Here is a 12547-nt window from a genome sequence, read left to right as displayed (position 1 = left end):
AATGTCCATTGCTCAGGTTTCTTGGCCCAAGCAAGTCTCTTCTTCTTATTAGTGTCCTTTAGTAGTGGTTTATTTGCAGCAATTCGACCATGAAGGCCTGATTCACGCAGTCTCCTCTGAACAGTTGATGTTGAGATGTGTCTGTTACTTGAACTCTGTGAAGCATTTATTTGGGCTGCAATCTGAGGTGCAGTTAACTGTAATGAACTTATGCTCTGCAGCAGAGGTAACTCTGGGTCTTCCTTTCCTGTGTCGTTCCTCATGAGAGCCAGTTTAATCATAGCGCTTGATGGTTTTTGCGATTGCACTTGAAGAAACTTTCAAAGTTCTTGAAATGTTCCGGATTGACTGACCTTCATGTCTTAAAGTAATGATGGACTGTCATTTCGCTTTGCTTATTTGAGCTGTTCTTGCCATAATATGGACTTGGTCGTTTACCAAATAGGGCTGTCTTCTGTATACCAACTCCTACCTTGTCACAACACAACTGATTGGCTCAAAACGCATTAAGAAGGAAAGAAATTCCACAAATGAACTTTTAACAAGGCACACCTGTTAATTGAAATGCATTCCAGGTGACTACCTCATGAAGCTGGTTTAGAGAATGCCAAGAGTGTGCAAAGCTGTCATCAAGGCAAAGGGTGTCAACTTTTTTGGTTACTACATGATTCCATATGTGTTATTTAATAGTTTTGATGTCTTCACTATTATTCAACAATGTAGAAAATAGTAAAAATTAAGAAAAACCCTTGAATGAGTAGGTGTGTCCAAACTTTTGAGTGGTACTGTATATAAATATATATTTACAGAAATATGTGGGGGATTGGAAATGATGCAGAATACATTGATGGAAGCTACAATATATCTGCAATAGTTAAGCTGATCTACCCCCCCCCCCCCCCCCCCAAAAAAAATAAAAAATAATAATCAATTGGCCTAGCTAGTTTCCCTACTTATAAGGACTAATTGAGTTACTTAACTTTCTCCACTTTCCAATCAGTCACTTCATTATTTATAGGTTAGTGTTAGAGGTCTGTATTAGTCGGATGCTACATTCCACATCACGCACGGTTGATCTTTTGTGTGTGTGTGTGTGTGTGTATCGGGTGCACCCATGACTTGTTTTTAGAACACATTGGATTGAGTCTTTGTTTTAATAACTGCCCAACACCCACATGGCCTCCCTCCCTCCCTCGCTCCATCCTTCACCTAACAGCTATTGAATCCTTTAAAGAACCCTTGTTGGTTCCAGGTAGAAACCTTTTGGTTCCACGTAGAACTCTTTTGGGTTCCAAAAAGAGTTCTACCTGGAACCAAAAATTGTTCTTCTATGAGGACAGCCAAATAAACCTTTTGGCTGTTTTTTTTTTCATTCAAGTTCCACATTATTTTTGGCTTCTCTAGTTACCTGCTGGTGTTGATGTATACATCTGTGTCTAGTACAGTTTCTACAGGCATAGTGCTAGTATCCTCTGATTTCTACTTTTACTCTTATGTACCAGCCACTAACTAGCCTACTATACATAGCCTTGGCGCCTGCAGAATACCCTCTCCCTGCTATTCTACTTAGATACACTCAAAGCTTAAACTGTCCTAATAATCCCACCCAGTATTTATCATGTGGCCAGACCATCATATGCTTCTTCGTATAGTATCTAGTGATTTATGAGTTATTGGTCATGCATGGTAATATTTTCCCAGAAGCAGAGTGAGAGAGAGAGAGAAAGTCGCTTTCTCTCTTCTCAATAAAGACCCATCACATGTCGCTGTCTGTCTGTTGCTCTCTCTCTCTCTCTCACACTCTCTTTTGCTCTCTCTCTCTCTCTCACACTCTCTTTTGCTCTCTCTCTCTCTCTCTCTCCTTCCTTCCCTCCCTCCCTGTCTCATGCCAGCCAAGAGGCTTTTGCCGTCACTCACAGGGATGCTGGCCCAGGTTGATTCCAATGCTTCCAACAGTTGTGTCCTTTGGCTGGATGTCCTTTGGGTGGTGGACCATTCTTGATGTACACAGGAAACTGTTGAGCGTGAAAATCCCAGCAGCGCTGCAGTTCTTGACACAAACTGGTGCGCCTGGCACATACTACCATACCCCGTTCAAAGGCACTTAAATATTTTGTCTTGCCCATTCACCCTCTGAATGGCACACATACACAATCCATGTCTCAGTTGTCTCAAGACTTAAAAATCCTTCTTTAACCTGTCTCCTCCCCTTCATCTACACTGATTGAAGTGGATTTAACATCAATAAGGGATTATAGCTTTCACCTGGATTCACCTGGTCAGTCTATGTCATGGAAAGAGACAGTGTTCATGTTTTGAATACTCAGTGAATATATAAGTCTGTAACGTCTATGTTTTAAATGTATGGAAATTGTAAAGTATTTTTGCCTGTAACGTCTATTTCGTTAAGTGCCGGACCCCAGGAAGACTGTCACCATTGGCATCAGGCTAATGGGGTTCCTAATAAAAATCATAAATCAAATCATAAATCGTAAATCTCTCAATCTTTCCCCTCTCTCTCCCTTTTCTCTCCCTATCTCTCCTTCCCTCTCTCGCTCCCTCTCTCTCCTTCACTCTCTCTCCTTCCCCCTCTCTTTCTCTCTCCCTCACTCTTTCTCCCTCTCTCTCCTTCCCTCTCCTTCCCTCTCTCTCTCGCTCCCTCTCTTTCCTTCCTTCTCTCTCTCTCCTTCCCTCTCCTTCCCTCTCTCTCTCGCTCCCTCTCTTTCCTTCCTTCTCTCTCTCTCTCCTTCCCTCCTTCCCTCTTTCGCCTTCCCTCTCTCTCCCTCTCTCTCTTCTTCCCTCGATCTCTCTCCCTCTCTCTCCTTCCTTCCCTCTCTCTCCTTCCCTCTCTCTCTCCCTCTCTTTCCTTCCCCCTCTCTCTCCTCCCTCTCTCTCTCTCCTCCCCCTCTCTCTCTCTACCTCTCTCCTTCCTTCTCTACTTCTCTCCCCCCTCCCTGCTTCCCATCTTTCTGCAGTACAGTGTGTCCATGGTGAGCCTGTGTAAAGTAGAGAAATGTTCTCTCCTCTCATATGCCAATGACATCACTCCTCCACTGCCCACATGTTTAGACTGGCACTCATTCGAAAGCCACCTTTCATGTTGTGTGTGTGTGTCAAATGAAACTATCAAGTCAAACTCAATCACACATTACTGTCAAACCTGCCTCATGAGCTAGGGAGTTTTTAAGGTAAAGCACAAAAGCACTTCAAGTCCTCATATGTGGTCAAAAACATATACAGTGCCTTCAGAAATGATTTACACCCCTTGACTTTTTCCACATTTTGTTTTGTTACAACCTGAGATGTTGTGTCACTGATCTACACACAATACGCCATAATGTCGAAGTGGAATTACGTTTTTAGAAATGTTTACAAATTAATTAAAAATGAAAAGCTAAAATGCCTTGAGTCAATAAGTATTCAACCCTTTTGCTATGGCAAGTTACATAATAAGTTGCATGAACTCACTCTGTGTGCAATAATAGTGTTTAACATTATTTTTAAATGACTACCTCATCTCTGTACCCCACACATACACATACAAGTAGGTCTGAGCAGTGAATTTCAAGCACAGATTCAAGCTCAAAGACCAGGGAGGTTTTCCAATGTTTTAAAAAGCACACTTATTGGTAGATGGGTAAAAAAAACAGACATTGAACATCTCTTTGAACATGCTGCAGTTATTAATTACACTTTGGATGGTGTATCAAAACAACCAGTCACTACAAAGATACAGGCACCCTTCCTAACTCAGTTGCTGGAGAGGAAGGAAACCACTCAGGGATTTCACCATGAGGCCAATGGTGATTTTGAGATAACTGAGGATGGATCAACAACATTGTAGTTAATCCACAATACTAACATAAATGACAGAGTGAAAAGAAGGAAGCCTGTACAGAATAAAAACAGAATAAAGGCATCCTGTTTTCAATAAGGCACTAAACTAATACTGCAAAATATGTGGCAGAGAAATTAACTTTTTGTCCTGAAAACAAAAGCATTATGTTTGGGGCAAATCCAACACAACACATCACTGAGTACCACCCTTCATATTTTCAAGCATGGTGGTGGCTTAATCATGTTATGGGTATGCTTGTCATCGGCAAGGACTAGGGAGTTTTTTAAGATAAAAATAAATGGAATAGAGCTAAGCACAGACAAAATCCTAGAGGAAAACTTGGTTCAGTCTGCTTTCCAACAGACACTGAGAGATTAATTCTCCTTTCACCAGAACAATTACCTAAAACACAAGGCCAAATATACACTGGAGTTGCTTACCAAGACGACATTGAATGTTCCTGAGAGTCCTAGTTTTGACTTAAATCAGTTTTGACTTAAATCAGCTTGAAAATCTATGGCAAGACACAAAAATGGCTGTCTAGCAATGATCAACAACCAACTTTACAGCACTTGAAGAATGTTTAAAGAATAATGGGCAAGTGTTGTACAATCCAGGTGTGCAAAGCTCTTAGATAATTACCCAGAAAAACTCACAGCTGTATCTCAGCCGAAGACTCAGGGGGTTGAATACTTATCTAATCAAGATATATTAGTGTTTTATTTACCATAAATGTTGAAAAAAAGTTTTCTTACACTTTGCCATTACAGAGTATTTTGTATAGATCGCTGACAAAAAATTACAATTAAATCCATTTTAATCTCACTTTGTAACATAACAAAATGTGGGAAAAGTCAAGGGGTGTGAATACTTTCTGAAGGCACTGTATTTTATAATGCTGTTCTCACCACCTGCGGGATTTTGAATGCTTCTTTTTATCAATCTGTTATATTGTGTTTTTCTATTGTGTTGTTGATCCAGGTTGATCCGTGCCACAAAGCCCTCAGAACACACAGTCATTCTGGCCATTGTGCCACAGACGTAAGTATACATCGTAATTGATTGATGGCGTTTATTTGCCCTTCAAGAGGATTTTTTCCCGCAACTCACAACTCAAGTTACATACACAAACACCAAACAACAATAAACAAACACATATGTTTCCTCACTGATGATGATAATGTCATACACGTGTGTGTATTCTATAATGATATGTGGTGTATATCTTATGTGGGCTGATGATGATAATGTCATAGTGTGTGCTGTTTATGCTGTTCTTTCTCTATAGGCCTTTAGATCAGGAGGAGCCGTCTGTTCGTCCTCTCATCTGCGCTGGATTCAGCAGAGTATGTACTCTTCTCCTTATATGTTCCCTTCTTCCTCCTTATATGTTCTCTATGTACTACAGGAGGAAAAGAGGACATGCCTTTATATGGCATGACATCTGCCACCACCAACTCCTCTGTGACTCTGTAAAGTGAACTCAGCCAGGCAACTTAAAATACTCAACATGCTATCCTATCATCCATCTGCTGAATCAGTCAGTCAGTCAGCTGGCTCATCTTATAAACACATGCAGTGTTTACCTACTGTACTGTACTGTACTGTACTGTACTGTACTGTACTGTACAGCAGGTCACAGTTCTCATCACGTGCCCTACCTCCAAGCTTTTTAGGGTGAAAGGCCTCAGAGCGCAGAACCCAGGCAGAGATCACATCCGCAGACTACACACTGTATAGTACACTATGTTGCTCATGTTTCTCTCTCTCTCTCTCTATCTATCTCTCTGGTCAGAGGTATGTGGAGAACATTAGTGTCTCTGCCTGCTATAACGAATTGCTCCAGATAGAACATGGAGAGGTGCGCTGCCAGTTCAAACTCAGGTACATTGGTCCTCACACACACACACGTTAAGTTCTTCTATCCTCGTATCCTCGTTTTCCATTCAAAATCCTATTTTCCCTAACACCTAACCCTAATTCTAACCCTAACACTAATTGTAACCCTAACCCTAAACCTAACCCTTAAGATTAAAATAGCCATTGTCCTCATGGGGACTTAGGAAATATCCCCAGGAGGGAGAACTTTCCTTGTTTTATTATCCTTGTGGGGATTTCAGGTCCCCACAAGGATAGAAGAACCAACCCACACACGCAGACACACACACAAATACACACACAAGTACACACACACACACACACACAAATACACACACACACAAATACACACACACACACACACACACATAGTATGATTAAACAGATATACCTCTCTTCTCTCCCTCAGGGCGTGTAACTCAGTCTTCACTGCTCTGGACCACTGTCAGGAGGCTGTGGAGATCACCAGTGAAGACCATGTGATACAGGTACACAAACACACACAAATACACAGTCATTCAGCGACACTGAAACACAATGTATCTCTTGACATTTCTGGGTTGTTTAGGTATTCTGTGAAATAAACAAACAAGAAAAACAAATCATTCTTATCCATCTCGCTCCCTCGCCCCCAGTACGTGAACCCAGCATTTGAGCACATGATGGGATACCATAAAGGAGAGTTAATAGGGAAAGAGCTGACAGAACTCCCCAAGAGTGACAAGAACCGAGCAGATCTTCTAGACACCATCAACACCTGCATCAAGAAAGGAAAGGTGAGCTTCTGACACTGAGCCACAGTGGAGGTGAGAAATCCTGAGAGAGACCCAAAACCTCAACACCTAGTTGAAGACCATCCATCCATTCTTTATATTTGTCTAATGTTTTCTGTCCAGTTGTCTGACTGTCATTTCTTCGTTGTATGAATGTTATATTGTTGTCTGACTGTATGTTCCGACTATGTTGTCTCTAGGAGTGGCAGGGGATCTACTACGCCAGGAGGAAGTCCGGTGACAGCATACAGCAGCACGTCAAGATTACGCCTGTGATTGGCCAGGGAGGGTAAGTCACTGACATCACTTCCTCTATAAGGGGCCAGGCATCTTAACTTTATTGCACTGGGGACTGGCAGGCTATTGTATGGTCTTCCACCTTGGATTGATAACTGCTTGTGCAACTGGTAGTTACACAAATGTAACTGATGTGAAATGGCTATCTAGTTAGCGGTGGTGCGCGCTAATAGCCTTTCAATCGGTGACGTTACTTGCTCTGAGACCTGGAAGTAGTGGTTCCCCTTGCTCTGCAAGGGCCGTGGCTTTTGTGGAGCGATGGGTAACGATGCTTCGTGGGTGACTGTTGTCGATGTGTGCAGAGGGTCCCTGGTTCGCGCCTGGGTCGGGGCGAGGGGACGGACTAAAGTTATACTGTTACATTGGTGCCGTGACCCGGATCACTGGTTGCTGCGGAGAAGGAGGAGGTCGAAAGGGGGGTGAGTGTAACCGATGTGAAATGGCTATCTAGTTAGAGGTGGTGCGCACTAATAGCCTTTCAATCGGTGACGTCACTTGCTCTGAGACCTTGAAGTAGTGGTTCCCCTTGCTCTGCAAGAGCCGCGGCTTTTGTGAAGCGATGGGTAACGATGCTTCGTGGGTGACTGTTGTCGATGTGTGCAGAGGGTCCCTGGTTCGTGGTCGGGGCGAGGGGACGGACTAAAGTTATACTGTTACACAAAGATGGTTCCCAATCTAATATGCTTTGCTTTCCATCTCTTTACAGTAAAATCCGCCATTTTGTCTCCATCAAGAGGCCCCACAGTGACAACAACAAACAGGTGAGCAGGCATGGAAGTTATTTTTATGTTTCATGTAATGAGAGCAGTCATGGTGGTCTTAATGATTTGATAGTTACATGATCTATTCTTCAACTGTACTTACATAAGATAAATTAATACCCTGTCAATCAAAAAACATTTATTGTTTCCCCCTTTTTTTCTGTCAAGTATCACATAACTCCAGTATGATGTAACTCGTATGGCCTCAAGGTGTTGTTGATCAATGGCAGCTCTATGCTGTATGGAAGGCATGTGGTGTCTGCTTTGTTTGCCAGAATTGTAGCTTCATGGTAAATATGTGGCCTCAAGTGGTTCAGAGACAGCCCTGTGCTAGCCATGGGAAGACCACTTGTCTTCTACTGTATGATGAATAGTCATACAAGACCTTTTATTTCATGTACAGTATGTTCTGTGCTGAAAAAAACTGTGTAGACCAGCCTAAATTTCAAGCTGGCCCATGCTGGTCCATGATGGTCTATGCTGTTCATACTGGTCGGACCAGCATGGTCTAGCTGGTTAGGCTGGCCGACCAGCTGGTCAAGCTGGTGATGCTGGTGACCAGCTCATGCTGGTATGTTGGTGACAAATTTATGCTGGTGATGCTGGTATGCTGTTATGCTGTTGACCAGTTTATGCTGTTATGCTGGTGACAAGTTTATGCTGGTGATGCTGGTATGCTGTTATGCTGGTGACCAGTTTATGCTGGTGATGCTGTTATGCTGGTGACAAATTTATGCTGGTGATGCTGGTATGCTGGTGATGCTGTTATGCTGGTGACCAGTTTATGCTGGTGATGCTGTTATGCTGGTGACCAGTTTATGCTGGTGATGCTGTTATACTGGTGACCGGTTTATGTTGGTGATGCTGGTGACCAGTTTATGCTGGTGATACTGGTAGTTTGGTGACCAGATTATGCTGGTAATGCTGATATGCTGGCGACCAAGCTGGTCCATGCTGGTCTATGCTGGTCCAGAATGGTCTAGCTCAGGGGTCTTCAACCTTTTCTGGCCCAGGGACCCCCTCCCAGGCAAACAGGCGATCCAGGAACCCCCCATCATACGTTAGCAAAAAAATACACTGTCTTGTCTTATCATCAGGTGAATGATAATGGCAAGGAGAAGTAGTCAACATTTGAAAATGAATAGATTTGGTAGATCGTTTTTCATTATTTTGACCACCCCACATTATAATTGGAAGAGGAAGTGTAAATTCTAACATAGCCTATTAGCTAGAAAGTTAACTCCAAACACATTTTTGAGAAGAGCAGCTGTTTAGCTGGTAAACAATAGTTAGCCATGTGTTGGCAAAAATGTATGTCCAAGTCAAGAAAGCTCAACGGCACTTGCCACACTGGTAGCCTATTCACAGGTGATTTTTCAAAGTCTATGTCAGATACTCCAGTGAGTGTAATTTGCTCAATATTAGGAGTTGAGAAATAAAGTTGCCATCATTAGAAAGAGATTCTCATCTTTTATACTGTATTATATTATATATTCATAATAAAACACTTCTTTATATATATATATTTCTGCGGACCACCTGCAGTACTAGGCTCCGCGGACCCCTTGTTGAATACCCCTGGTCAAGCTGGTCATCCAAGCCCATCATTATCATATTTCCCAGCATGCTCTAATGCAGTTTTTGGGGGGGGAGTTTCAATATATTTTTTGTTTGTTGTGTTTTTGCATGTACATTGATTGATTAATTAATCTTATGCTACACAAAGTTAATAACATATTTTCTTCTAAACTAATCCAATCTGTTTGTTGGACTTTACTGAATTACTGAAATGGTTGTTCCAGTTCAAATGATTTGTCAGAAGTGATCAATTCCCTGGCATTGGACATTGAATATTAGTTATATTTCCTCGCCGTCCAAATTTTCAAAAAATTGTCCTCTATCTTTCGTTTCTGGAATATCCAATGCTCCCTGATTGTCTAGCTGTCATAGTGAGCTGGACACAGTGAAGAAATGGTATTAATGTAGGTCCATTATTATTTCTACACAGTTTCAAGTACGTTGAGTCTGTAAAAAAAAAGTATATATATATACACTGCTCAAAAAAATAAAGGGAACACTAAAATAACACATCTTAGATCTGAATGAATGAAATATTCTTATAAAATACTTTTTTCTTTACATAGTTGAATGTGCTGACAACAAAATCACACAAAAATTATCAATGGAAATCAAATTTATCAACCCATGGAGGTCTGGATTTGGAGTCACACTCAAAATTAAAGTGGAAAACCACACTACAGGCTGATCCAACTTTGATGTAATGTCCTTAAAACAAGTCAAAATGAGGCTCAGTAGTGTGTGTGGCCTCCACGTGCCTGTATGACCTCCCTACAACGCCTGGGCATGCTCCTGATGAGGTGGCGGATGGTCTCCTGAGGGATCTCCTCCCAGACCTGGACTAAAGCATCCGCCAACTTTCCACACCTGAATTGTGCAACATTTGCCCATTCATCTTTTCAACATTCTGCAAGCTCTGTCATTGCTAGATAACAATTTTCAAGTCTTGCCATAGATTTTCAAGTATATTTAAGTCAAAACTGTAACTCGGCCACTTAGGAACATCTTCGTGGTAAGCAACTCCAGTGTAGATTTGGCCTTGTGTTTTAAGTTTTTGTCCGGCTGAAAGGTGAATTAATCTCCCAGTGTCTGGTGGAAAGCAGACTGAACCAGGTTCTCCCTCTAGGATTCTGCCTGTGCTTAGCTCCATTCCATTTATTTTTTATCCTGAAAAACTCCCCAGTCCTTAACGATTACAAGCATACCCATACCCTGATGCAGCCACCACTATGCTTGAAAATATGGAGAGTGGTACTCAGTAAGGTGTTGTATTGGATTTGCCCCAAACATAACACTTTGTATTCAAGACAAAAAGTTAATTGCTTTGCCACTTATTTGCAATATTACTTTAGTGCCTTGTTGCAAACAGGATGTGTGGTTTGGAATATTTTTTATTCTGTACAGGTTTCCTTTCTTTTCACTCTGTCAATTAGCTTAGTAGTGTGAAGTAACTACAATGCTGTTGATCCATCCTCAGTTTTCTCCTATCACAGCCATTTAACTCTGTAACTGGTTTAAATTAGTTACTTTCCTCTCCGGCAACTGAGTTAGGAAGGACGCCTGTATCTTTGTAGTGACTGGGTGTATTGATACACCATCCAAAGTGTAATTAATAACTACACCATGCTCAAAGGGATATTCAATGTCTGCTTTTTTTTCTTTCCATCTACCAGTGGGTACCTGTCTTTGCAAGGCATTGGAAAACCTCCCAGGTCTTTGTGGTTGAATCTGTGTTTGAAATTCACTGCTCGAATGAGGGACCTTATAGATAATTGTATGTGTGGGGTATAGATATGAGGTAGTCATTCAAAAATCATGTAAAACACTATTATTGCAAACAGAGTGAGTATGCGCAACTTATTATTTTTTGTTATTTAGTATTTTATTAGGATCCCCATTAGCTGTTGCAAAAGGAGCAGCTACTCATCCTGAGGTCCACACAAAACATGACAGAAATTGACAAAACAGCTCAAGGACAGAACTACATACTTTGTTTTTAAAGGCACATGTAGCCTACATATCAATGCATACACGCAAACAATCTATTATGTGACTTGTTAAGCACATTTTTACTCCTGAACTTATTCAGGCTTGCCATAACAAAATGATTGAATACTGTACTTGACCCAAGACATTTCAGCTTTTCAGGTTTTATTCATTTGTAAACATTTTTTTGAAATATGACATTATGGGGTATTGTGTGTGGGCCAGTGACAAAAAACTCAATTTAATCAATTTTAAATTCAAGCTGTAACACAATTTTTTTTTTTTTTTAAGTCATCGGGTGTGAATACTTTCTGAAGGCACTGTATATATATTTTCTTTTTTTACTCAAACCACCCACGGGCCGGATTGGACCCCCCCGGGCCGGATTTTTGATACCCCTGATTTAGGTAATTTAACCCTGGCAGTCATTCTGAATGCAGATTGTGGGTAAATATAACTTCAAATTATTAGATATTCCCACTCTGGCTAGATTCCAATAGGAATTAAACATCACTTTACAAGCCAGCATAATGTGACTTGCAGGCCTGATGTAGCCACTGTATTAGGGGAAAATTAGGCCCTCAAAGTAAGGCTTATGATATACAGTGAGCACCATAATTCATTGGACAGTGACAATTTTTGTTGTTGTTTTGGTTCTGTACTCTAGCACTTTAAGTTTGAAAGGATACAATGACAATGAGGGTGAAGTGCAGACTGTCAGCTTTAATTTGAGGGTATTTTCATACATATCAGATGAACCGTTTAGAAATTATAGAAGCTTTTGTACATAGTCCCCCCCATTTTCGGGCATCAAAAAACATTGGACAGTTTAGCATAATGTAGAATAAAGTAATCATTGTTAATATTTGGTCGCATATCCTTCGCATGCAATGACTGCTTGAAGTCTGCGATGCATCGACATCACCAGACGCTGGGTATCTTCCCTGGTGATGCTCTGTCAGGCCTGTACTGCAGCCATCTTTTCAGCTTCTGCTTGTTTCGGGGACTTATTGCCTTCAGTCTCCTCTTCAGCATGTAAAATACATGTTCAATTGGATTCAGATCCGGTGATTGACTCGGCCAGTCAAGGATTTTCCACTTTTTGGCCATCAAAAACCCCTTCGTTGCTCTAGCAGTATGTTTAGGGTCATTGTCTTGCTGCATGATGAAGTGCCGTCCAATGAGTTTGGAGGCATTTGGTTTTATCTGAGCAGATAAAATATTTCTGTAGACTTCAGAATTCATTGTTCTACTTCTGTCTGCAGTCACATCATCGATGAAGACAAGTGAGCCTGTTCCACTGGCAGCCATACAGGCCCAAGCCATAACACGCCCTCCACCATGTTTCACGGATGAGGTGGTATGCTTTGGATCATGGGCATGTCTTTTTTTCCCCCCACACTTTCCTCTTTCCATCACTCTGGTACATGTTAATC

The 12547-nt window shown here is 41.4% G+C and overlaps 1 protein-coding gene across 1 annotated transcript in view; it reads left to right on the top strand.

The window, feature by feature from the left end:
- Window positions 1-12547, top strand: part of LOC120026234 (high affinity cAMP-specific and IBMX-insensitive 3',5'-cyclic phosphodiesterase 8B-like) — a 75758-nt gene that overhangs the window by 15473 nt on the left and 47738 nt on the right. The window contains exons 4-10 of the mRNA XM_038971058.1: window positions 4820-4879; window positions 5127-5184; window positions 5634-5722; window positions 6126-6204; window positions 6352-6492; window positions 6690-6778; window positions 7493-7547. Coding sequence (XP_038826986.1) covers window positions 4820-4879; window positions 5127-5184; window positions 5634-5722; window positions 6126-6204; window positions 6352-6492; window positions 6690-6778; window positions 7493-7547 — 571 coding nt within the window. The remainder of the gene's footprint in view (window positions 1-4819; window positions 4880-5126; window positions 5185-5633; window positions 5723-6125; window positions 6205-6351; window positions 6493-6689; window positions 6779-7492; window positions 7548-12547) is intronic.

The sequence above is a fragment of the Salvelinus namaycush genome, chromosome 31 (assembly GCF_016432855.1).
Source record: "Salvelinus namaycush isolate Seneca chromosome 31, SaNama_1.0, whole genome shotgun sequence".
In the NCBI taxonomy this organism is placed as follows: domain Eukaryota; kingdom Metazoa; phylum Chordata; class Actinopteri; order Salmoniformes; family Salmonidae; genus Salvelinus; species Salvelinus namaycush.
Note: the sequence above shows the minus strand (reverse complement) of the source record. Positions and strands in the feature narration are given on the sequence as shown.